At 38.3% G+C, this 24,469-nt stretch overlaps 1 protein-coding gene across 1 annotated transcript in view; it reads right to left on the minus strand.

The window, feature by feature from the left end:
- Positions 1-22,908, minus strand: part of GARS1 (glycyl-tRNA synthetase 1) — a 44,599-nt gene extending 21,691 nt beyond the window's left edge. The window contains exons 1-7 of the mRNA XM_046020639.1: positions 22,300-22,908; positions 10,505-10,606; positions 9,665-9,767; positions 8,484-8,625; positions 6,524-6,612; positions 5,416-5,492; positions 1,696-1,841 (exon numbers count right to left, since the gene is read on the minus strand). Coding sequence (XP_045876595.1) covers positions 1,696-1,841; positions 5,416-5,492; positions 6,524-6,612; positions 8,484-8,625; positions 9,665-9,767; positions 10,505-10,606; positions 22,300-22,752 — 1,112 coding nt within the window. The 5' untranslated portion in view covers positions 22,753-22,908. The remainder of the gene's footprint in view (positions 1-1,695; positions 1,842-5,415; positions 5,493-6,523; positions 6,613-8,483; positions 8,626-9,664; positions 9,768-10,504; positions 10,607-22,299) is intronic.
- Between the last annotated feature and the right edge of the window lie 1,561 nt (positions 22,909-24,469).

Below are 24,469 nucleotides of genomic sequence, written 5' to 3' on the forward strand. Positions count from 1 at the left end.
CTGTGGTATTCCACATTTCCAGCCACAGGTTTCTTCTCCTTTTCTCCATGTTTTAAAGATACAGCTAAGCAAATACACCTTAATAGCCATTTTCCTCTTCTCAATTTTACAGAAAATATTCTCTGCAAAAACATCACTCAAGAAAGCTTTTCCAAGGGCCTACCTCAAATAAATATTTTATGAAAAGAACTTTAAATCAAGGAAAAGATAAAATGTAATTGTACCCTCTTCTCACTCTAATATACCAACACCTCATTCTGGAGGTCCTTTCCAGATTTCATCCAAAAGAAGTATAACTACAGTTTATACACATCTTTTTAAAAAGCTGTAAGACTTTTAAATTTCATTTATTTATTTTTAAGTAGACTCTATGCCCAACGTGGGGCCTGAACTCATGAGCCCAAGATCAAGAGTTGCATGCTCCACCATCTGAGCCAGCCAGGCGCTCCTATGTGCATGATTTATAAGTAGAATGTGTAAAACTATGTATTCTTTATTTTTTCCATTTTCTAAATAGTCATAAAAATATTTCATATTTAATAGTTGCAGTGTATCCTACTAAAATGATCTACCTTAATTAACCATCTCAAATTTTTGGATAAATAGGTTATTTCTACTTTTAATTTATATGCTCTTGATAAATACACCTTCACAGTTTCCTTTCCTTTTGAATTATCTGCTCAGATAAATTCCCAAGAGTAGGATGACAGGTCAGAGGGTCTGGCCCATTTAATGACTCTCTGTATGTACTGCCAAAATGAAAGGCTCACCTTTGGCCACTTTCCATAAAATATCCCAAGTCAACATAGTGTGTGACTAAAATAATTCTAGTCATACATTCTGTCACAATTAATTTTTATTATTCTACTTTAGGAAACATAATCTATCTCGCTTCATCTAACAAAAGCCTACCCTCAATTACCTACAATGAGACCATAAGAAAAAACATCTGAAGTTATGAAGTGGACTACTTTGGCTAAGTTTGTTAACACTGAGAAGTAATCTATATCTATAAGTTCTAGTTCTGGGTCATATTGTAAATTGTTCAGCTTTCTTTACTGTGAAAACCACATCTTTTAAATAACACCAAACCTATGTTGTTCTGTATGGTAGGCCACTAGTCAAATGCCTAAATTTAAATTAATTAAAATTAAATACATTTTAAAGTTCAGTTCCTCAGAAGCACTAATGCCATTTCAAGTGCTCAATAGCCACATGTGGCTAGTGGCTACTATATTGGACAACACAGATTACCAAACATTTATACCACTGCAGAAAGTTCTTTTGGATAGTACTGATCTAGACTAAATGGTTTCTAAGTCTCCTTCAGCAGTAAGTTCAATGACTTTCAAAACCATTCCTCAACTATCTCTCCTACCCTGTATAGCTATCACCACAAGATACAATGATCACAGACTTCTATTTAATTTCTGGCAAAAAAATGATCACATACACTAAAAATATATACATATACATATATATATACACATATGTGTGTGTGTGTGTGTGTATATATTCAGAAAGATTAGAAGGAATAAATTTAAGAATATGTCTGTTATTATTTCTCCTTAAAATGTTTATCTGTACTTTCTACATACCATTTTTTAAAAACTTTCCTTCATGGCTGATTTGATGTTTACTTTTTATTACAACAATTTTAGTAACTTCATTACATAACGAGTAAGTGATACATACCCAGGCATATTTCCTCCAGGCCCAATGAAGGTTTTGAACATTAAGTTAAAAGATACTGGAGGGGAGAGATCATTTCCAGTAATGGGGGATTTTACATTATAGTTCACAAAAAGATCCCCAAGTTCCTGCTGGCCATAGTTATCAAGCTAAAGGATACATAAAGAAAACAATTAACATAAAAGATTGAGAAAAAAACACAGCATAAAAGTATTACATACATAAAACCCATCTACCATTAAAAGTCACCCAAAATAAGAACATCAAAGTTAATCTAACTTTCAAAAGACCCAAATTAAAATCATAACCAGTTCACTTTCCGTTTATTGATTTATCATTTACCGTTCTAGAAAAATGGAGTATCTTTCTGGAACTGACCTAAACTGACAAATTAACCATTTCACAAGGAAAGATAAAGAAAAATATCTCTGGTTCAATTATAATAGTTACAGATTGGTAAGAATCTGAAATCATATAAATTACATTTTTTTTAATAGATTTTATTTATTTGTCAGAGAGAGAGATACAAACCACAAGCAGGGGGAGTGGGAGGAAAACAGAGAAGCAGACTCCCCTCTGAGCAGGGAGCCCAATGTGGGACTCGATCTCAGGACCTGGAATCATGCCCTGAGCCAAAGGCAGATGCTTAACCAACTGAGCCACCTAGGCGCCCCATAAACAAGTCTTCAAGTTGCATTTTACCACTTTGCATATTTAAGAGTTAGGTATACTTCCCTATTTAATTGTGCATATAACTTTTCCTTGCCACCAGATATTAAGCTCTTGAAGGTAGAAACTGTTTCTTATTCATCTCTGCTTGTTCTAGTGTATTGCACATTTTATATATTGATAACCAACGTGAAACCCTCTAAAATGATGTGATTCCAATTCAAAAATTTCAAATGACTATGACAAACCATCTAATACTGAAGAATGTTCAAAACTTAAAAAAAGAAATCTCCTAATAGAATTAATTAGATAAATCAACTCAGGACCATAAGAACTGAGGCTCTGGAGTCAGAAAAACCTGGGTAAACTGCCCAATTCTACCACTTACGGATTGTGTGACTCAAGAGTAAGTTCTTATCTAACCTCTCTGAGCCTCAATTTGCTCATCTGTGAAATAGGGAAGCAGCATCTACTTCACTATGAAGAGGTACTATGAAGATTAATTATATAAAGTACTTAAAACAGGGCCTGGCACATAGCATACACAACACAACTGTCTTACCAAAATATCTGACTGGGCATCTAGGTTGGACTACCAAATTATAAGTAATATAGAAACAGAGGAACATGTGAAATATCACCAAAATAATGTAATGAGCCAAATCCAGAGAGTAGAAAATACTAAGAAACAAATGTCTCAATTTAAAAAGATTTTTTTAAATGAAAATATAAGGAAAATTAGAGATAAAGAACCTAAAGTCTTTTTAAAAAAGAGATTTAAGAAATATATCAACCACTCACAAAGTATGGACTTTATCTGGAGCCCAATTCAAACAAAAAAAGTGGTTAACATTTAAGATAATGTAATTAAAATGATGTTTTAGATGTACTTCAAAATAATTCTGGAGAAGGTAGAAAAGCAGGGAATGGATTCAACGAAATTTGATAACATTGTAGCAGGTTCATGGGTACATTAGTGTTCATTATACTATTTTCTATTTGTTTATGTTTTGAATTCTTCATAACAAAAAACTTAAAATTGACTTAAAAGGTGGTCCATGCACAGGTGGGTCAGCAAAAATGGACAGAGAAGAAAAATAGTTCTGAGCAACTGAATCCACATAACAGGAATAAAGCTCTTCCTACCACAGAAGGTGAATCAGTTCCTTTTAAAGGAACTATCACGCTGCATAAAGCTGAAAAGGAGTCACGGGCACTAACAGGTAGAGAAAGCAATTATTTGCTCAAGCGAACAGATGGGCCTTTGGCCATGAATCCACCAGGGCCATTTCTGAGTACTAAACTACAGTTTCCAACTTTTCACTGAATGTTACACGAACAGCAGCTTGTATGTATATCTAATATAGCAAACCAAAAAACAGACTGCTCTCTGGGGTACCTGGGTGGTTCAGCTCGTTAAGCATCCAACTCTTGATTTTGGCTCAGGTCATGATCTCAGGGTTGTGAGGCCGAACCTTATTTTGGGGTCCTACACTGGGCTCCAAACTGGGAGTGGAGTGTGCTTAAGATTCTCTTTCTCCCTCTCCTTCTGCCTTCCCCTCACCAGCACACTCACCCATTTTCTCTTTAAATAAACAAAAACAAAACAGCCAAAAATGAAAAAAACAGACTGCTCTTCTAAGACCATGAATATGAGACAGAAAGTCAGGGTTCGAACTATAATGACTTAATGAATCAACTAATTACTTCCTGCTCTGACAACTGACTTGGAAATGAATGAAACTGTTAAGATCAAAGACACATTCAAAAGCTTTTTAAGTCTAACATTCAAAATGGAAAACAGTAACTTGGGGGTAATTAGAAGTGCTTTTCATTTCTTCTTTCTAATAAAGGTCATGCCTTTGGGAAAGAAAGGAAATGAGAAAATGTTTGGCTATAATGGTGTCAAAATCCAAAAAGTAATTTACTAAATCATGAACAACAACACTAAAGCAATGAGCTTCAAGCGAAGGATAAAATATACCTCACAAGGACTAAAATAAATTGGCAGATGAGTCAACAACCAAATTAAGATTTTCTTTTAATTTAAATGAGGAAGGAGAAAATTTCTGGGCTACCGTTAGAAAGCTAGATACCACAGAGAAAAATCAGCATAATTTTGGAAAACAAGGCAGCACTGGAAAAGTATCCAGTAAATGCTCAAGAGAAAATGCAAAAGGTAGGGATTCCTACATTGAGCCTCACATATTTATATACTAATATAAAGAATATGTATAAATGCAGTGGTTTCTGTGTATGTCTGTATAGTTTTGCCCAAGAAAGTAAATAAAATTTAAGAGGTGAGCCTTGGTGGACCTCATGATCAAGAATGGTGTTGGAGAAAGGTATTTTACTTAAGTAGATATGTAAGGTGAGAGATCAGCAACATACACACATGGACACGTGCATCTTCCTGAGTAAAAGAGGTACCGTTTTCGTCGTATTTTTAAAGTGATCTGTGACCCGGAAAAGGGATAAGAACAACTTCTGATATAGAAGGTATTCCTGCATTTGGTAAAAGTCAGAACAGATTATCTCCATGGTCTTTCTTAAGTCTTCCCTAAACTTTGCCAACTTAAATAGAAATTATAAAACATTGAGTCTATAGGAAAGGCAGGGCCCTGCTCATCAGGTTCTAAGAATAACAGCATGTAGTCAGAGACAGTGAAACCAGAAGCAGATCAAGTGGCTGATGAGACAGTGTTCACAAGGATAGCTGCCCCCAAATCTCCATATCAAAACTGAACACTATTCATCCTTAGCCACTTCTCTGGTTTTTGCAATTAAATCCAGAAAATTGGTTTCTAATTCTAAGGAGACAGAACCCATTCCATGCCTATTTACACTGAATTGCTAGTTTGGGCTAAAATAAAGTGTTAGCCACAAAAGGTAGAAAGAGAAGAAAATAAAAATACAAAGAGAGACAGAAAGGAAACTCCACTTCCTTACAATCGTGGTCTGTGTCAGCACAACGTGGAATTCAACAGTCATCAAACACTGTAAGAGAGACAGTACCTACCTGAGTTGCTGTGATAACATCTCCAAAGTACTCACCTGAGCCAAGACACTTTCCATCTCTGATTTCTTCTCAGCAGAACACTTCTTATCAGACATCAATTTCTGTAAGTGAGCTACAAGAACAGTGTTGGTACATGTCAATTTCAATCAACTGGTTAAAGGACCACTTTGAGTTTCGGTGCTGGAGACGTAAAAAAAATGAATCCAAGGATAGTGTTCTCACTTAATACAAATCCCATGGCTGATTTTACAGGGAAAATAATGATAATGTCTTGATCCTTTTGCTGACTTACAATTTCTAATTATTGTATAGAACTTCTTTTTGTTAAATAAAGGACTCAAGCTGTACAGGTGTACCTTCAGTTCCAAACCACCACAATATAGCAAATATTGCACTAAAGCAAGTCAAATGAATGTTTTGGTTTTCCAGTGCATATAAAAGTTGTTTGCCCCATATTGTATTCTATTAAATATACAATAGCATTGTATCTTTAAAAAAAAAAAAGTATACCTTAATTAAAATATTTTTAAAATTGGGGCACCTGGGTGGCTCAATTGTTAAGCATCTGCCTTCAGCTCAGGTCATGATCCCAGGGTTCTGGGATCAAGGCCTGCATCGGACCCCTTGCTCAGCAGAATGCCTGCTTCTTTCTCTCCCACTTCCCATCCTTGTGTTCCCTCTCTCACTGTGTGTCTCTCTGTCAAGTAAATAAATAAAATCTTCAAAAAAATAAAATATTTTAAAAATTAAGTTAAAATTTTATTGCTAAAAAATGCTAACCATCACCTGAGCTCTCAGAGTCCTAATTACTGCTATTTTTTATAAAATATAATAATAACAAAAAAGTTTAAAATATTGCAAGAATTATCAAAATGTGAGAGAGACAAAACGAAAAAAGCTCTTGGAAAAACAGCACTGTCTTTCCACTACCTGACCTGGGGTTGGCCAATATCTGCACAGCACAGGAAGGTAGAGTGCAATAAAATGAGGTCTGCCTATATGGCAAGATCTGTGCACCTTCCTCTTTAGATGTTATGCCCCCCAAAAATTTTAATAGAAAAGACATGAGAAAAATTTAATCTAAACCCTCTGTTTTGATCAATTTTACTTAGAAGAATATTTATCCGAGATGAAAAACCATACCTTTTAATAGATGGTCAGCACGAAAACACTCTCCATTTTTTACATCTTTCACCATGAAGTCAGCAAATTTGTCTACGTGGCCGGAGGTCCTAAGTTAACAAATGCCAAGCCAGTTTGTCATTTTCATACAAATTAATACACAAACTTTACGTTCTAAGATGATCCCCCTCTATATGTAGTATATCAAGCTTATATCTGTGTATCTGAAAGATGGAAGCTCCCATATATATAATGATGTATCCACAGTGGATAATAATGTAGGCCAGAGAAAATCCTTCCTCAAATCTATCTCCACCTTCCCTACCCTCACCCCAAGCTCTACGTTCCCACAGGAAAAAGACATCAACCAGATTATACTCTCACAAGTTGTCATAAAGTATATGCTACCTTGCAGAATCAATTAATCCATGCCTATCCAATTACTAATGATTTACGCAAAGGCCAAAACCAGGGGGAATTTAACTAGACAAGAATTCATGGTAACTCAGTACAGAACCTCCATCTTTTTTTTTTTTTTAAAGATTTTATTTATTTATTTGTCAGAGAGACAGAGAGAGTACAGGCAGGCAGAGTGGCAGGCAGAGACAGAGGAGAAGCAGTCTCCCTGCGGAGCAAGGAGCCCGATGTGGGACTCGATCCCAGGACGCTGGGATCATGGCCTGAGCCAAAGGCAGCCCCTTAACCAACTGGGCCACCCAGGCATCCCCAGAACCTGCATCTTAAGAAAAGAATTTGCTGCCACTGAAAACTGTATGGACACTGGTATTATCTCGTGCACAATTCTTATTAGTGGAGGAAGTAGCTAAAGAATAGGTTCTCTTAGGGGTGCCCAGGTGGCTCAGTCGTTAAGCGTCTGCCTTTGGCTCAGGTCATGATCCCAGTGTCCTGGGGATCGAGCCCCACATCAGGCACCCTGCTCAGCAGGAAGCCTGCTTCTCCCTCTCCCACTCCCCTTGCTCGTATTCCCTCTCTCACTATCTCAATCTCTGTCAAATAAATAAATAAAATCTTTACAAAAAAAAAAAAAAAAGTAGGTTGTCTTGATCTTTTAGATCCATCATCAAGAATTCATCTTGTTTTTCTTGGCTGAAATCACTGAGAGAGCCCAAAGTATGTAAACAGTGAAAATTAGCTCTTTACTAGGCAACATTAAATGAAGTGATGAGATACAAAATGAAAGATTCTTCTTTCTATATTCTAGTAATCCTGCCCTGCTTTCAACAATGTTAGTAGGAATAAAATAAATTTCTGCACTAACACTTCAACACAAATAGTAGTTATTTGGTTTTAAATGTATGAACACCTTTGCCCAGAACTTCTAAAAACTTAAAGTAAGGAAATAATCATAAATATATAAAATCCATCTATCAGGATGCTCAGTGGACTCAAAAATCAAGAACAATTAATTTTTTTAAGATTTATTTATTTGAGAGTGCACACACAGGAGAGTGGGGGAGACAGTGTGAAACCTCACACAGACTCCCTTGCTGAGTACAAAGCCTGACTCATGGTCCAATCCCAGGACTCTGAGATCATGACCTAAGCCAAAACAAAGAGTCAGCTGCTTAATCAACTGAGCCATCCGGGTGCCCCAGGAACAATTTAAATGCCTATGATAAGGCACTAGCTAAATAAATTATGGTATATCCACAAGAGAATACTATGCTATCATTAAAAATGCTTTAGAAGATTATTTAATGACATAAGGAAATGTTCACCTATATTACATGAAAAAAAGCAGTGTGCTGCTAACGTTGATATATGTACAAGGACTTACAGAGAAAAAAGACAGTAAGGATAAACACAACAATCTTGACATGGCTTGACATTAGGTGTATATTTTCTTTGTTTTTTTTTATTTTCCACATATTTACAGTGAATATGGATAGTTTCTATAATCATGAGAAGTTATTTAAATATGCATACTAATGAATTTCAGCTTCCAAAGTAGAAATCTTACTTTAAAACTGGCTCAGGGGTGAGCATGGTACAATCAATTTCCAGGATCTGTTCCTCTTGAATAAAGTGCTGCCTCCAGGTCTGAATAATATTGTTCTTCAAAGCACATCCAACTGGCCCAAAATCATACAGACCACTAACACCTATAAAATATGAACAAGGAAAACCTGTACTTCAGCTTGTCACTCTGAGCAAATTAAAGTGAGGAGATGTAAGAAACTGTCAGACTTCACATAGTCCCTAAAAAGGTATTAAAGTCAACAATTCAAACCCCTCAATTCTGAAAGGGTTACTATAAGTAACCCCTTACTTCCAGCTGGCTGACCAAAGTAAGCTCTTACTCCGTTTACTACTTCAATATTAAGAATTCCAAGCAGGATTAGCAAAAAAACTAAAAGCAAAAGATGTTCCTCCATATATGAGAAACAATGAAAAACAGATTACAGTTTTCTGCCATAGATCTAACTGGTTGCATCAGCTGGTAACAATGATGAATTTTAGCACTCAATTCTCTAATTTGTTCTTGGATATATAAACCACTATATTTAATTTTGGGTATACGAGCCACTATATTTAAACCTCAAGTTAAACATTTAGAGATTTGCTTAGCCAAACTTGAATCAGGTTTCAGTGGCAAAGTACTAAAAGTCTAATACTGTTGCAGTGATCTCTACTATGAAAAATACCACTGTACATTTAATTGGTGAATTATATTTGCCTACGTACCTTCACAAAGCATTCAAAAAGATATAGAGATTTATCTGCTTACCTAGGAAGAATGTTTTCTCCTGGCAGTTGCCATAAAGAACAATCTAGGGACCCTGGCTTCTCACTGCCCTTGTGTGAAGGTGCAAAATACAGTTGGCCAGTGATACAATGGCCCTCGACTGCTCCAAAGGAGAGTCTATCTGATAGGCACTTGGACATATTAAGTGCTTCATACCTGGGCCCCTAATAATTCCCTACATCCTAATGGAAAAAAGCACTTTTCAAGAAAAAGTAGGGTGGAAAGGAACAAACAGATTTCACACCAATGGCCAATTTTAAACAAACAAAAGCAAAATATTCTGTTTTATGTGATCTGATACAATTAGTTACCAACTGAAAAGCCATGTTTTTGATTTAAGAACAACAGTAAAGCCACCAACAACATAACTGCTCTCTCTGACATTAATGCCCTACCTCCATAAATAGCAAAAGCTTGATCGTAGAAAAACCTCCTCTTCAGGGTATCTTCCATTTTTGCTCTGTCTACAATGTCATCTTTGGGTTGTAATGCTAGCTCCTGTAAGGGATTTTCAAGTAGAAAATGTGTGATTAGGGGTGAGAGGAAATATGAATTTATATATGTGATTTGGTTTATTTCTCAGCAAAATTCAATATAAAATTTATCAGGCAAGATTTTGATGCCTTTAAAAATTGGAAAACCTAGGGGTTTTTCCCTTTTTAGTTACAGAAAAGATGCCTTTAACTTAATTATTTAGGAATACCAAGCTTACTTAGATGCAGATACTGATAAATGACGTCTGAAATTTTAGTGGATCACTGTAGTGAGACAGTGACTTAGAATTCCAAACTATTTCAGTCTGGGGATGGAAGATTTACTATTTGAAAGATTTGAGAGCAGGTATTAGATGGATACACCTTTTCCTTAAAAGAAAAAAGTTTCACACAAAACCACTGTTTCCTGGGATAGAAGAATTCATAAGAACAAGCCAAAAAATAAATAATAAAAAAGAGCAAGCACAAAGTCTTCCAGGGAAATTCATGGAGTGTATTAAATCTAGGATTTAGAGAAGGGGTGGGTCAGAAGTCAGGGAGGCTTCACAGAAAATGTGACACTTGAAGATGCAGTGTGAAAGCATGAGAAGTCTGCCAGGTAGGGGTAGAGAAGGTATGCTAGATATACAGAGATAAGGTAAATTATACTCCTTCAGAAACTTTTCTAGAAACTTCAGAAACTTTCCCACCCAAAGAGATTAAATAAAGATGATATTTCAATTTTAGGATCCCAAGACTCACCTTTGCTTCCAGAACCCTCTTCCGGGCTTTGAGCTCAGCTACAGCTTTGTCTACATCTACTTGGGGTGCTTTATCTTCTTTCAGTTTTCGAACAAGATCTCCCTAGACAACAAAGAGAGTTGATATTCAGGATTGGTTTCAGAAGTCAAGAAAAGTTATGAAATTGTCTTTAAGCATACCTTTTAAGACTTGTGTAAGAATGGGGCCATTCAAAAGTTTCTTGTGTGAAATGTCATTATAAATAACTGAAGGTTTTTGCCCTCAGCATTTATAACCCAGCAAAATACACAAACAAGTATACAAATAATTATGTTCTAAGGGTAATTAGTACCACTATTGTTGTTGTTGTTGTTGTTTTCCCTTTTTGGGAGAGGAGGCAGGTGGAAAAGGAGGAGAGGAAAGAATTGATAAAAACTATGAAAGAATAAGGTTAGTACTGAGACCGCAAAGAACCAATATATAAACCACCCTCCCCTTGAATCTTTCTCCTACTTACAAAAACAACTGTCCTGGTTTTCCACCTACTTTGACCATTTCTTCTTAGTCATGACTAACTCATATTCCTCTGCCCTTTTCTTAATTGTTAGAATTTTTCCTTAATAATTTCTCTAGAATACCTTGTTCACTTCCAACAACCTACTACCCGTACACTGATTCCCACACTTACAGCAATGTGGTGGAATAAGTAATCTGAAAAAGCAAACAACATTATCTACATGGTCTAGGAAACTTCAAGCTGAGAAATTAAAGTTGTCAAATTTAGAGAGTCTTTGGGTTCCTAACAGAAGTAACCGCTCCCTAGAGGAGCAGACCATTCACAAAGGCTTTTAGGATTTTCACAGATCAAGGTCACCAAAATAATAAGCATTCAATTCAAAATTTAAAAACCCATTGAGGAAACAAGGCATCATAAGCAAGATTCAGCAGAAATCACAACAGAATTAGAGCTCCAAAGTACTAGAATGATCCAATACATCTTTTAAATGCTTAAGATGTTTAAAAAAAAAAAAAAAAGAGTCAAAAACCTGGGCAAAGAACAAGAGACTATCAAAAACTATCAGGAAACCTGACAAATAACCACACAGGTTCAGGTCCAAGAAGACAACAAAGGAGTAGGGGAGGGCCAAAATGGGTGAAGGGGAGTGGGAGATAAAGGCTCTAGTTCTGGAACGAAGAAGTCACAGTAATAAAAGATACAGCATAGTGATTATGGTCAATGGTATTGTAATAGCATTGTACGGTGACAGATGGGAGCTACATTTGTGGTGAGCATAGCATAACATATAAACTTGCCAAATCACTATGTTATCCACCTATATAACATTGTGTGTCAACTACACTTCAATATAAATAAATAAATAATAAAGGGAAAAAGAACCACATACATCATCTAGAAATGAATCACTGAAATTAAAAACTCACTGGACAGGTTAAATAGCAGATCAAAGAGAATTAGTGACTTAAAGTACAGACCTGAAGAAATGATCCATGTGTAATCCATGGAATGGAGCAGGGAGATAAAGATTTAAAAATATAAACAGGGTAATTGAGACACAGAAAAGTCTGGTTGGTTATCCAACCAGACTTCTCAAAGAAAATAAAGAAAATCTGTAAGAGGTTCTATTTGAAAAGATAATGACTATAAGTTTTAAGTTTCTCTGTAATTGTTCAAAGACATGAATTCTCAGATTTAGGAAGCACCATGAAATCCAAACAACATACAAAACAAAACCTACATCTAGGTAAGTCTGTAAAACATAGTACTTATGAGAGATTAGAGACTGGGTTTTAATTGCTCACCAGCTAATCGTGAAACCTTAAATAAGCTGACACCTCTTTAAACTTGTTCCCTCAACTGTACAATCAGGATGACAATACCTTACTGAAGTGTTATAAAGGGTAAATGAAATAATTTAAGTAGAATATTTTCAATAGTACCTAACAAACAGTAGACACATAAAAAAAATAGTTATCATGCTAAAAAAACACCCCAACTTGATTGTGGCTGAGTTATTTTTCAAACACTTCAAACCCAAGTTATTCATAACTGAATTATTTTTCTCTTCCCTAAACTTATTCCTTCTCCTATCTATTGCTTTCCATTTGTTAAAAACAAGAAAATCTACCCAAACAAGAAACATCAAGCTATCCTTCTTTACCACCAATATCTGGTCAATTTCAAATTCCAATCTACTCTCTCCCTTTCACACCCCATAGACGAGACTGCTAAAACAGATTATCAATTTGGTTGTCATCCAAAGGTGTCTACACTGTGCTTTGCTCACTCCAAACTATCCTAATGCATGTCATTCCTCTCTGACCTTCATACATCTTTTCATGAGCACAAAGCATTCGGTGACGGTTCCTACTCCCATGCTTTCAATAATATTTATCCTTGGGGCACCTGGGTGGTTCAGTCAGTTAAGCATCTGACTCTTGATTTCAGCCCAGGTCATGATCTCAGGCTCATGAGATAGAGCCCCATATCGGGCTGTCCACAGAGCATGGAGCCTGCTTAAGTTTCTCTCCCTCGGCCTCCCCCCTCCTCAACTGCAAATGTGGGTACATTCTCTTTTTCTCTCTCTCTAAAAAAAAATTAATGATAATAATGTTTATCCTTTTATCCAAAAGCACTTCCCTTCACTTAATGAAATTCATTTCCTGAATATCCCAACCTTACAATAGCTTCCCTTAAAGCTATTTTAACTAAAGGCTGAGTTTTCTCCCATAGCCCTTGATCCTCAGAGGCTGGAAATGCAACAGATGTTCTCCTTATTCCTCTCTGCACTTCAAACTCATTCCTCGTTGCTCCTTCTAAAATCTAAGCTCCTTTGAAAGGCCTGTCATTATTACCCTTTCCCCTTGTTGCTGATATTTTCTAAGCTCCCAGTCACTTCCCCTCACTCTGTAACAGTTTTCCTCTCCGCAATCCAGTCCACTCTACAATGTCCTGGTCAGGAGGTGAGAAAAATGTTTTTAATTACCTAACCTAGAACCTAACTTTGCTTAAATGTAATCAGAAGTGGGGTGCCTGGGTGGCTCAGTCAGTTAAGCCTCTGCCTTCAGCTCAGGCCATGATCCTGGGGTCCTGGGATGGAGCCCCGCATCAGGCTTCCTGCTCAGTGGAGAACCTGCTTCTCCCTCTCCCTGCTGCTCTGCCTACTTATGCTCTCTCTCAGTCAAATAAATAAATAATCTTTAAAAAAAAAAAAAAAAAAGTAAGCAGAAGTAATCTTCCAGTTTTAACATACACTGCGTTTTCAAGGAATGCACCCAAGAACATGTAATTTAAAGGAAGACTATATACTACTTTGTTCACAGTTTTACAGAAAGTTTTTATTATTTGAAGCAAAAGGGTGCCTGGGTGGCTTAGCTGCTTGGGCAACTGCCTTCGGCTCAGGTCATGATCCTGGAGTCCCAGGACTGAGTCCCACATAGGGCACTCTGCCCAGCAGGAGTCTGCTTCTCCCTCTGACTCTCCCCCGTCTCGTGCTCTCTCATTCTCTCTCTCAAATAAATAAATAAAATCTTTAAAAACAAAACCAAAAAATAACATGTGACCAATATCAATATTGTTTGGCATCTAAGCAACCAACAGGATATACCTTTATCAATGCATATCCATCGCCACTACACTCACTCTCAATCTAGGTATCGGCAGACGCATCTGCTTACTTCCACATAACTTCCAGTGGATTCATAACCAAGAATTTACATATTCAAATATACATTATTTTATTATAAGTTGCTTCATTATAAATTATATAAGGTAATATATTACATAATACAAAACATTATATGTATACACATTTTTCTTTAATTAGATTTTCTAGATACTTTGTATGAATTTCATTATTGGATAGTAATAGGGAATTCCAAAATATCTGCTGTAAAAGGGGACACTGGGTCTGAAAGTTCAGAACCACTGAATTAGTTACTCTTTTTATTCTCTTATCATATGCAAGTAAGTCTGGTCTGTTATTACAATAGCAGTTTTCATTCTATTATCCTGACCTCTCCAGCTAAAGCAACATCCTCAGTCATCTCCAAACGGTATTTTGGCTTCTTCATTACACTTACAATAACTGAAGTCACCCAATCAATGCAGTGGCTTATTTATTTACATGCATTTTATTTGTCCCTGTCGGAATAAAGTAGGCTCTTTTAAGATGAGAACTCTGGCACATCCTGGCCCTTAAATACTTGATTGATATCACGACCTAAACCTAGCAAAGTACAGAGCACTTAGTATTCAGTAAATATCTACTTTTTCTTTTCGCAGTCTTTCTTTTCCTTTTATCTACCTATCAGAACACCTATCTTATAATGTTCACCAACAGTGCTTTTTGATGAGGATAAGAACTCTGTGAGAGCCTCTGTTCTGAAAAGACCGTTGGCAAAATCGTAGTTCTTTTTGAATGTCTGAAAGAAGTAAGTAGTTCTTTTGAATATCTAACCACTCTATGTCAGGGGTTGGCACTCCCACCTACTTCATGTACCTTTTCTTTTGAAGCTTCTCTGAGAACATTAGCAAGCAAGGCCACAAGTAAAGTCAGGAAGAATTTTAAAATAAATTCCCCTGAAACACTTTTTTTTTTTTTTGGTCTTTTAAGGTTCAGGCACAGAACACATACATCAAGGAAAATGCAGCTATTAAAAAGAAATAGTGTGGGGCAACTGGGCAGCTCAGTCGATTAAGCATAAGCATCTGCCTTTGGCTCAGGTCACGGTGCTGAGGTCCTGGGATCCAGATCCCCCCCCCTCCGCTCAGCAGGGGGCCTGCTTCTCCCTCTCCCTCTGCCTGCTGCTCCCCCACTTGTGCCCTCTCTGTCTCTGTCAGATAAATAAATAAGATCTTCATAAATAAACAAATATATAAACAAATAGAAACTGTGAGAATAAGAATTCCTACACTGAGTTAATCATCTGTAAAATGCAGTGAAGAAGGAAATAATGTTTATTCCAAACAACAGAATAATTAAACCATGATTAATAATGATCCAATCCTAAAAACAAATGAGTTGGAGGTGATCTAAACATGGAATGAAAGTACCTAAACAGTCCTAATATCTAATTACTTTTCTTCCTTCTTTGTTCACTGTTCAACTATATTTTGGGTTGAGCTTGCATGCATAAGTGTGGGTACTGAAAAAAAGTGATGTGAAATATCATCACTATCTCTAAATTACCCTTAAGAAGTTTAGTTCTTGGATAAATTTTTACTATAAAGACATATATTAGAACTAAGAGCCTGTGATTATAAAGCAGAGCAGCTATTAGATGAGAAATCATTCCAAGGGATCTTCTTCATGGATCCTTCATATGTATCATGGTGCATATTCAGCCAGCCAAGAAAAACCAACAAGAAGATATTTCCTCACCTAGCTTTACACATATGTAGGCAGAAGAATCCTGTTAAGATTGAATTCATCTTGGAGCATCTGGGTGGCTCAGTGGATTAAGCCTCAGCCTTTGGCTCAGGTCATGATCTTAGGGTCTTGGGATTGAGTCCCACATAGGGCTCTCTGCTCAGCAGGGAGCCTGCTTCCCCCTCTCTCTCTGCCTGCCTCTCTGCCTACTTGTGATCTCTGTCAAATAAATAAATAAAATCTTAAAAAAAAAAGATTGAATTCATCTCAGATTCCCAAATGTTTTATAATTACTGACAAAAATTTCACAAAGTTTTCATTGCCCTTTGTGAACTAAGCAAGAGCTTTAATGGGTACTCTTAGTCCAGAAAATCAAAGCAGAGAAAAATTCAGGGCTCTTCACGGCAAGTCTTCTTACTATTACCAAGATGTGAGTTTTGTCTGTCTGTGTCTTCCCAATTACAGCAAAAGAAAATCTGAAACACAAATAATATTATTCATACATCTATCCCTACCATTAGCATTTCAGACGGTAAATCATTATTTAAAAATTCCAAGAAACCACTAAAAAGGGTTTTTCTAGCACCCCATCTCACCAAATTCAGAAGACATCAATCCTCTCCTAAAGGTGCAAAATGTTTTCAAACTGGCAATCACAAGAAAATGTGAGCTCCATGCAAGCAATGGTTTGGTAAAACTAGAAGCCCCAGTAAGTCTCAATCATCTCAGAACAATATCTAACATTTTAGCAGGAGTTTACTACACACGCTGTGGGCACCCTTCTCAGCACTTCAAAGGAACTATCTCATTTTAATGCTTATGACTCCATTCCCATATACAGATGAAGTCTGGCTACAGAGAGGTTAAATAACTTGCTAAACATCACCAGCTAGTAAACAGTGGAGTCGATCCAAACTCTGGAAATACAACTACAGAGTCTACATTTTTTTTTTAAGAGAAATGTTTATTTATTTATTTGAGAGAGAGGAATAGAGAGCTGGGAGGAGGGGAGGGGCAGAGAGAGAGGGAGGGGAAGAATCTCAAGCAGACTCCCCACTGAGCATGGAGCCTGGCTCCAACCTAGGACCCTGAGATCATGACCTGACCTGAAATCAATAGTCATAAGTTTAACAGACTGAGCCACCCCAGGGCCCTAGAGCCTACACTTTTATTACTAGACGCATCAACACAAAAATATGCAAGGTATAAGAAAGCCCATTTAGCAATTGCTGCAAAACCTCTCCTATCTTGACAATTATTAAATTTTACTACAGGTCTTAAAAAAAAAAAAGCAAAAGTCCTTCTTGGTTATTTTTTTCCATACAACTTTGTTAGAGCATCAAGCTACATCCACCAAAATCATTTCAGAGTGACCTCCTTAATTCCAAGCAATGACACTGAAAACATACAATCAGATCTCTACACCAGTTCCTCCCTAAACCTCCACATCAGATGAAAGTCATCTCAACAGATGCTATCTGCACTGACACCTTGAGATATATATTCCTTCAGCTACAGAATCTCACCTTGTATTTAGACAAAGCTGCAGGGAGGGGAAGCATTCGTGACAGGAGAGTGTGATCAACACAATTAAATGCTGAAAATAGGTAAAATCCTTTAGGGTACCATGAAAGGGCAATAGTAGAGGCCAAGGGCAGAGAGCAGCGGATAAACGGATGAATGAGAAATATGAAAGTGGAGACAATGACAGGATAGGAGAAAACACTGAGCTATAAAGGGAAAAACAGGCTGGGGAAATGGAAGCTTTTGGGGTACATTCCAGGTAAATGCCCAAATATGTCTTCATATAAATCAGATACTTCCATTGCCCTTTTAAAACATCAGTTCTACAACTTCTTGGCCTTAGCACTTCTTTACACTGTTAAAAATTACTGAGGACCCCAAAAAGTTTTTTGTTATTGTAGGTTAGTTCTACCAATTTTTACTATAGTAGAAATTAAAATGCAAACTTAAAAATATTAATTCATTTAAGTAACAATAAAAGCTCAACATGTGCCAACATGCATAAAAATAACATTTCTGTGAAAATAGTTGTATTTTCCAAAACAAAAAGTAGTGAGAATAGGTTTTATGATTTTGCAAATCCCTTTATTTCTAGGTTAATAAAAGATAGCTAGATTCGCATATCTGCTTCTCTTACAATATAGCATTTTAATGGTGAAGTATACAAAGAATATCATAAGTTAGAAAAGGGAGAATTTTAAAAGCTTTTTCAAATAATTGTAGATATTCTTCTTTTAGACTATACAAAAATTCTGACAAGTGATAGTTTCTTAAAGGTTATTTCATAAAGGTTACTAGAAATGTGGAATTGGAAACTATGCCAATGAACTTTTTATACCCTGTTACATTAAATCCATTAATGTATCTTAGACTCTGAATAAATCTTTTACCAATATTTGATTCCATAACATCATGCACTATCATTTGGAAAATATTAGTTAACTGAGTTATATAGATCTTCTAGATACTGATCCACTTATTACGCTGTATCCAAAAAAGTACATTTGTTAATATCACCAGTCATTCCCATCAGAAAAGTCGGTAAGTACTGTGAGGCTGCCAAGTTCATGCAGCAGATAAGGTTTCCAAAACTCGAAAATTAACCAAAAACCTGATTCTATTATTTGCTACAGATACTATCAGTTGTTTTCTTGAAATGACAGGCATACTTCACTCATTTTTCAGAAAATGAATGTCCAGTATCCAAAATTGAATTTTACAAATAGTGTTCCATGAAAATAAGCAGATAGTTCAGCTTGCAAATCAATCATACAAGTGTTTTTTCCTGAGACAGTCATCATATTTCCATATGCTTTATGCATATTTCCCATTCTGTCACATAGAACATTAAAAAGGTGTACAAAGGTCTAGATTTCATAAAATTAATCATTTTTGTTTCTCCATCAAGGATACTCTAAAGCAAAACTTTTTTTTTTTTAACTGCTAGGATATGATAGTATGATTTCGGTGTCCTCATGTGTTTAGTTCTAAGGGCACACCGTTTTATCCACCACTACTTTCACGTCTTCTGTGCAAATAACATAGTAAAAAATGAAAATAACATCTCAATCTCACTATGAAAATGGCTTTGACTTTGAGGACCTCCAAGAGTTTGAAGACCAGAGAGGCACTGCCCTACAGCAATTGTTCCCAAAGAAGACAGTCCAAGACAGGTTTTTCCAATACATGGTAAAAGAAGAAAAAAAAAAGACAATATATTAGATCTTTTTTTAAACCTAAACCTACTAAATATTGAATAAAAATTAAATTTTTAAAATTTAAATTTTTAAATTAAAAATAAAATTATAAAAAATAATAAAAGCTAACATAAAAGACTGCTCTTAAAAAAATAAATTGAGGCACCTGGCTGGCTCAGTTGGTACAGCATGCAACCCCTGATCTCAGGGTTGTACATTCAAGTCCCACCTAGGGTGTAGAGATTACTTAAAAATAAAATCTTGGGGCACCTTGGTGGCTCAGTCAGTTAAGCGTTTGCTCGGGTTGTGATCCCAGGGTCTGGGAAATCTTTACTCAGCAGGGAGCCTGCTTCTCCTTCCCGCCTGCAGCTCCCCTTGCTTAGGCTCTTTCTGTCAAATGAGGGATAAATAAATAAATAAATAAAATCTTATTTTTTAAAAAATTGCTCTTTCTTTTGAGCTATAATCTCCTTTCTTTTATAAAATAAAAGGGGAAAGTAGATGGTAGTCTGAGGATTATACTAGGTTTCTAATTACTCTTATTTGGCAAAATGAAGGCTGGCAACATTGTGCTCACTCCCAACATTTTTTTAAATGATATTTTATTTTATTTTATTTTAAATTTATTTATTTATTTCAGAGCGAGAATGAGAGCACAAGCAGAAAGGCACCGATGGACAGGAAGAGAATCTCAAGCAGACTCCTCACTGAGCATGGAACCCAATACAGGGCTTGATTCCAAAATCCTGAGATCATGACCCAAGCAGAAACAGTCAGATGCTTAACCAACTGGGCCACTCAGGTGCTTCAATTCCCAACTTAAAAAAAAAAAACTCCATTTCCCTAGGGTGCAATTGAAGGTCCTGATTTTGAGCCCTAAGGTGGGGGTGAAGACTGCTTATAAATACATACATACATACATACATACATACATACATACCTCAAGAGCCCCAGGGTGCTCTTGATCAAACAACTACTGTGTTTTCTAGATGCTCTGAGGCCCTCCCAAAGTTCCATAACTAGTTCTTCAGGAAATAACTAAGAATATACATTTCAGTCAATCAATGAGCCAAACCTTTAAAAGCAAAAGCATCGGGGCACTTGGGTGGCTCAGTGGGCTAAAGCCTCTGCCTTTGGCTCAGGTTATGATCCCAGAGTCATGGGATCGAGCCCCGCATCGGGCTCTCTGCTCATCGGGGAGCCTGCTTCCCCCCCCCCCCCCCGCCTGCCTGCCTCTCTGCCTACTTGTGATCTCTGTCAAATAAATAAATAAAATCTTTAAAAAATAATAAAAAAACAAATAAAAGCAACAGCATCCACGTAGTCAAGCGATTTAGGAATTTATATATAACACATGCCACTAACAATACCAGTTGTTAAGTGCCTTAAAGATCCCACTCCAAGAATGTTTTCAATTGCACAATCTTTACAATGGAAATATGTCAAATGGATAGATGTGACGATGTGTCTTATTTCCTCACAAGCAAAAAAAACAAAAAACAGCTTTAATTAGATGATCTTTAAATTCCCTTCCAGCTGACACTGGAATCTGTGTGATTCAAAATTCCAGGTAGCTAAATGATACATGTGTGGTCCTAGAGAAATAGAAAAAGAACGAGAACTAACTTACATCTTTAGAAAAAAAATCTTAAAAGTAGCAAAAACAAAACAAAACAAAACACTCAAGCCAACATAAACAATACACTAAATAGTAATCACATAAAGGGTAAAACACAAAGGATAAAACTTTACTTCAGTTAACTAGTTCCACAGTCTTACTACACATGGATAATTTGCACTGCAGTTTCAGGCTAACGTGGCAGAGGGAGGGGTTTGTGTGTGTTTTTCCAAATTAGATGTATTCTCCCTCAAGTAAAGGATCTGGGGGGAAAAATCGAGAGTTAAGAGAAAGGACAAAGGAACCACACCTAATTTTATTTGGGTTGAGTGGGTGGAGGGAGACAGAGAATAATACCAATAATACCAATAATAAATGGGAAAAATTTAAGCCTACAGTGAAATTTCAAAACGAAACACTACTGAATCAGGCTCAAACTGGAGGGAAGTGGACATTACAAAGTGGCAGAATTTGGTTAATTTTTGGCAACTCTGCCCCAGTGATTTATTTCCCAGGCAGGGTTCCACCCTCTGTAGCTAAGGCAAGTTATTGCATCAGGCACCGGTGCGGAAGAAACCCATTTGGTGTTTACTACTAGGTCACAGACACCCAGGTCCTATTGCAAGCTTTTGGCTTTGCCTGACTGGATGTGAGAATCCACTTGAGCGAATCTTTTCCTTTGTCCTCTCCAAATTCTAATATTCATACAGTGCCCTAGGAAAAGGAGGCCTGTATTAAATCACCAAGCCCTCCAGCCCATGAAACTTCCCTCCCTACCTCAAAATCAAATTTCAAAATGTTCCACACAGAGATGGCTGACTTCACCCAGTAACTCAGCAACATTTAGCTCACTCACTCCAGTCTTTTCGGAACCCCGAGAAGATGACACGAGCGAGCGAAGGACGATGAGCGAAGGACAATGAACTCACACCATGATTAGAAAAAGAAGTTCAACACCTCGTCACATCCACGTTTCAACTTTTATTTTCTGAGCCATCATTTGGTTAACGAAGCACTGAATGAAAGAAGGTGTCAAGGAGGAAACACTATGCAAAGCATCCTGAAGACTTTTAAAAAGAGGCCAGCCCTAATAAGACAGAACCGACAGCTTCGCCTCCCGCCGGGGAAGAATTAGGAACCTGGCCACCCGAGAGGGGGCACAAAGAACACCGCAGAGACTAGAAAACTGAACTTGAGGATTACTGAGCTGGGCCAGGAGTAACCAAAGGTCACCACCCATCGCAGCCCCATCCGAGAAGAGAGGCGCAGACATTAACAAGGTCGGGGAAAGAGCAGAGCAGAACGCGAGAGGAGGGACGCAGGATGTTGGAGGGGATCCGAGGGAGTCACCCAAGGAGAGTCTAGAGCGCGTGTCCACGGCGAGGAAGGTGGCCAACGCACGCGGGGACCGGGGTCCAAAGTGGGGGAGGAGAGAAAGACACCAGGAAACCAAGGGCTTCCAGCGGATGAAAGAGAGAGTGGGGTAACCGGCGCGAGGGACGGATGCCCGAAGAGGAGAGAGGATGACGGAGAGCAGACCACGGAGAGGAGAGCCCGGGGCCCCCGGGAGGCGCAGGATGCCAGTACCTGCTGGCGCACGGCAAGTCTGAGAGGGGCTAGCACCTCCTCAGCCCCGGCGCCGTCCATGCTGCTCCGGGAGGCGGCTGCAGGGAATGAGGTCGGGGCGTGGGCGCGCGCGCTGCGGGGTCGGCAGGGCGGGAGCGGAGGCCGGACGGGGAGCCGGGAAGGCAGCGACAGCAACAGCGCGGCGCGGGCGGCTCTAAGCAGCGCCGAGCGCAGAGGGGGCATGAGCCGGCGGGCCTGGGCGGTCCGGAGCGGGCGGCGGCGGAAGCGGCGCGCGCGGCCCGGCCGGGAGCATGATGAAATCGCCGCGTAAACGCCGCGGCGCGCGCGCAGCCGCACATTCCCCAACCCCGCGACGCGGCCACCGGCAGATTCGACACAGAACGCGCGCTCCTTCAGAGACTCCAGAGGGTTCGCCTTGGGCGCTTGGGAGGGCTGCGAGATCTCAGGTGACATCCCGCCTGCAGACTTGCACAAAGATAAGCCAGGCCAGCCCAGTAGGTGGACATTCCGGGACGCAACCCCGTTCGAGACCTGCGGACTGAGATGCACGAGGACCTTCAAAGCGTTGGCTTTGGGCACTGACACGCCGGCTCACCCACGGAAATGCACGCTTCTTTTGTGTTCGTGCGTCCCTTGGGCTTTAAAGGCCCATATCACATCAACTCAGGGACGTAGACTCAATGTTGCTCAAACTCTCGTGCTCCTCGTATGAAGAAACAAAATAATTTATTGATTTGCCCATCTTATCCCACCCACGCTTTACCCACTTCAAGAAAATAGTTGGAGAAAGGCGGAGGAGAGGTGAGGACCTCTTCGGAGAAGGTCAGTTCTGAGCAACCTTTGTAGGGCGAGCAGGATTTGAACCAGCAGAGATGAAGAAAGGCAAGAGGCGAAGAGGGGAGGAGAGACTAGGAAACAAAATAATGGAGGGGCGTGGAGCTGAGAATCCAGGCGCCCGCGATTCCCTCCTAATGGCTTTGCCTCTGCAGACCTGCCCTCTCGTGCTTGGGCCCCCAGCTGACGACTTTCCAGAGATGGGCTTCCTCCTTCCTGCCCAAAGGTTGGTCAGCAGGCAAAGCTGGATTCCCTTTCTAGAGAGAGAGTAGAAAAATAAACAAAGTGTTGGTTATAGACATAGCATGGCGTGCATCCACCAGAATGTCTAAAATGAAGGTGATGGAAAATGCCAAGTGAAGCTCTGGGGACTGTCCCACACTGCTGAGTAGAAAGTCAACGGGTACAGCCGCTTTAAAAGAACTGTTTGATGGCATCTGTTGGAGACAACCATACACACCTTCCCTGTGACCTCCCCAGGAGCTTACAGGCTCACCAGAATGAAGTTGTCTTTCTCAGTACTATGGAAGTCCATATTCTCTTCCTGTTCCAAATTGTAGTTCTGGAGAAGTACTGACAGTTGAGCATAAGCAGGGCAGCTGCAGAAGAACCTTCCCCCGTATTAAACCATTTGTGTCTTTAGAACTTTTATTTCAAGATTTGACATTAATCACTATTTTTATTTGGCTTCCTTCTAATACCTAATTTTGAATTTAATATTTTTAAAGATAAAAACAATTTTAACTTTTACATATACTCTTATTTACAGTGTTATTAAAACATTCAAATTCTGTATATTTTAAATATAATTCTATATATTTTTTAATTCTTTAGATCAATAATGTCTCATTGATGTTCACGTGAGGACAGTCCCAGCTGTAGTCTCCAAATCTGTTTTCCACCCCTCTGCTTCCTCAGTGATTGTTTCTAAAAGGCAAAGCTGTGCATCTTGCTTCTTTGCTCAGGATTTCAATACTTCAACACTTCAGTAGGTCCACATGGCCCTTAGCAGAATTTCCTAAGTGGTTTCCCATGGGAAACTACATCTACAAGACAATAATAGATTATATTCACTGAGGGTGTACTATGTACAAGTTAGCATTCTAATTTATTTCCTGTAAATTTATTCACAATCCAATGAGAGAGACTCCATAATAATTCCCATTTTATAGGTTCAAGATTCAGAGCGCTAAGATATAAATAAATTGGCCATCATCACACAACTACTGAGGACCAGAATGTGAGCTGTTTCAGTTCTTTACATATTTTGGATACTAACCCTTTGTCAGATATGTCATTTACAAATATCTTCTCCCATTCAGTAGGTTGCCTTTTA

Source organism: Meles meles, chromosome 10, assembly GCF_922984935.1.
Source record: "Meles meles chromosome 10, mMelMel3.1 paternal haplotype, whole genome shotgun sequence".
Classification (NCBI taxonomy): Eukaryota; Metazoa; Chordata; class Mammalia; order Carnivora; family Mustelidae; genus Meles; species Meles meles.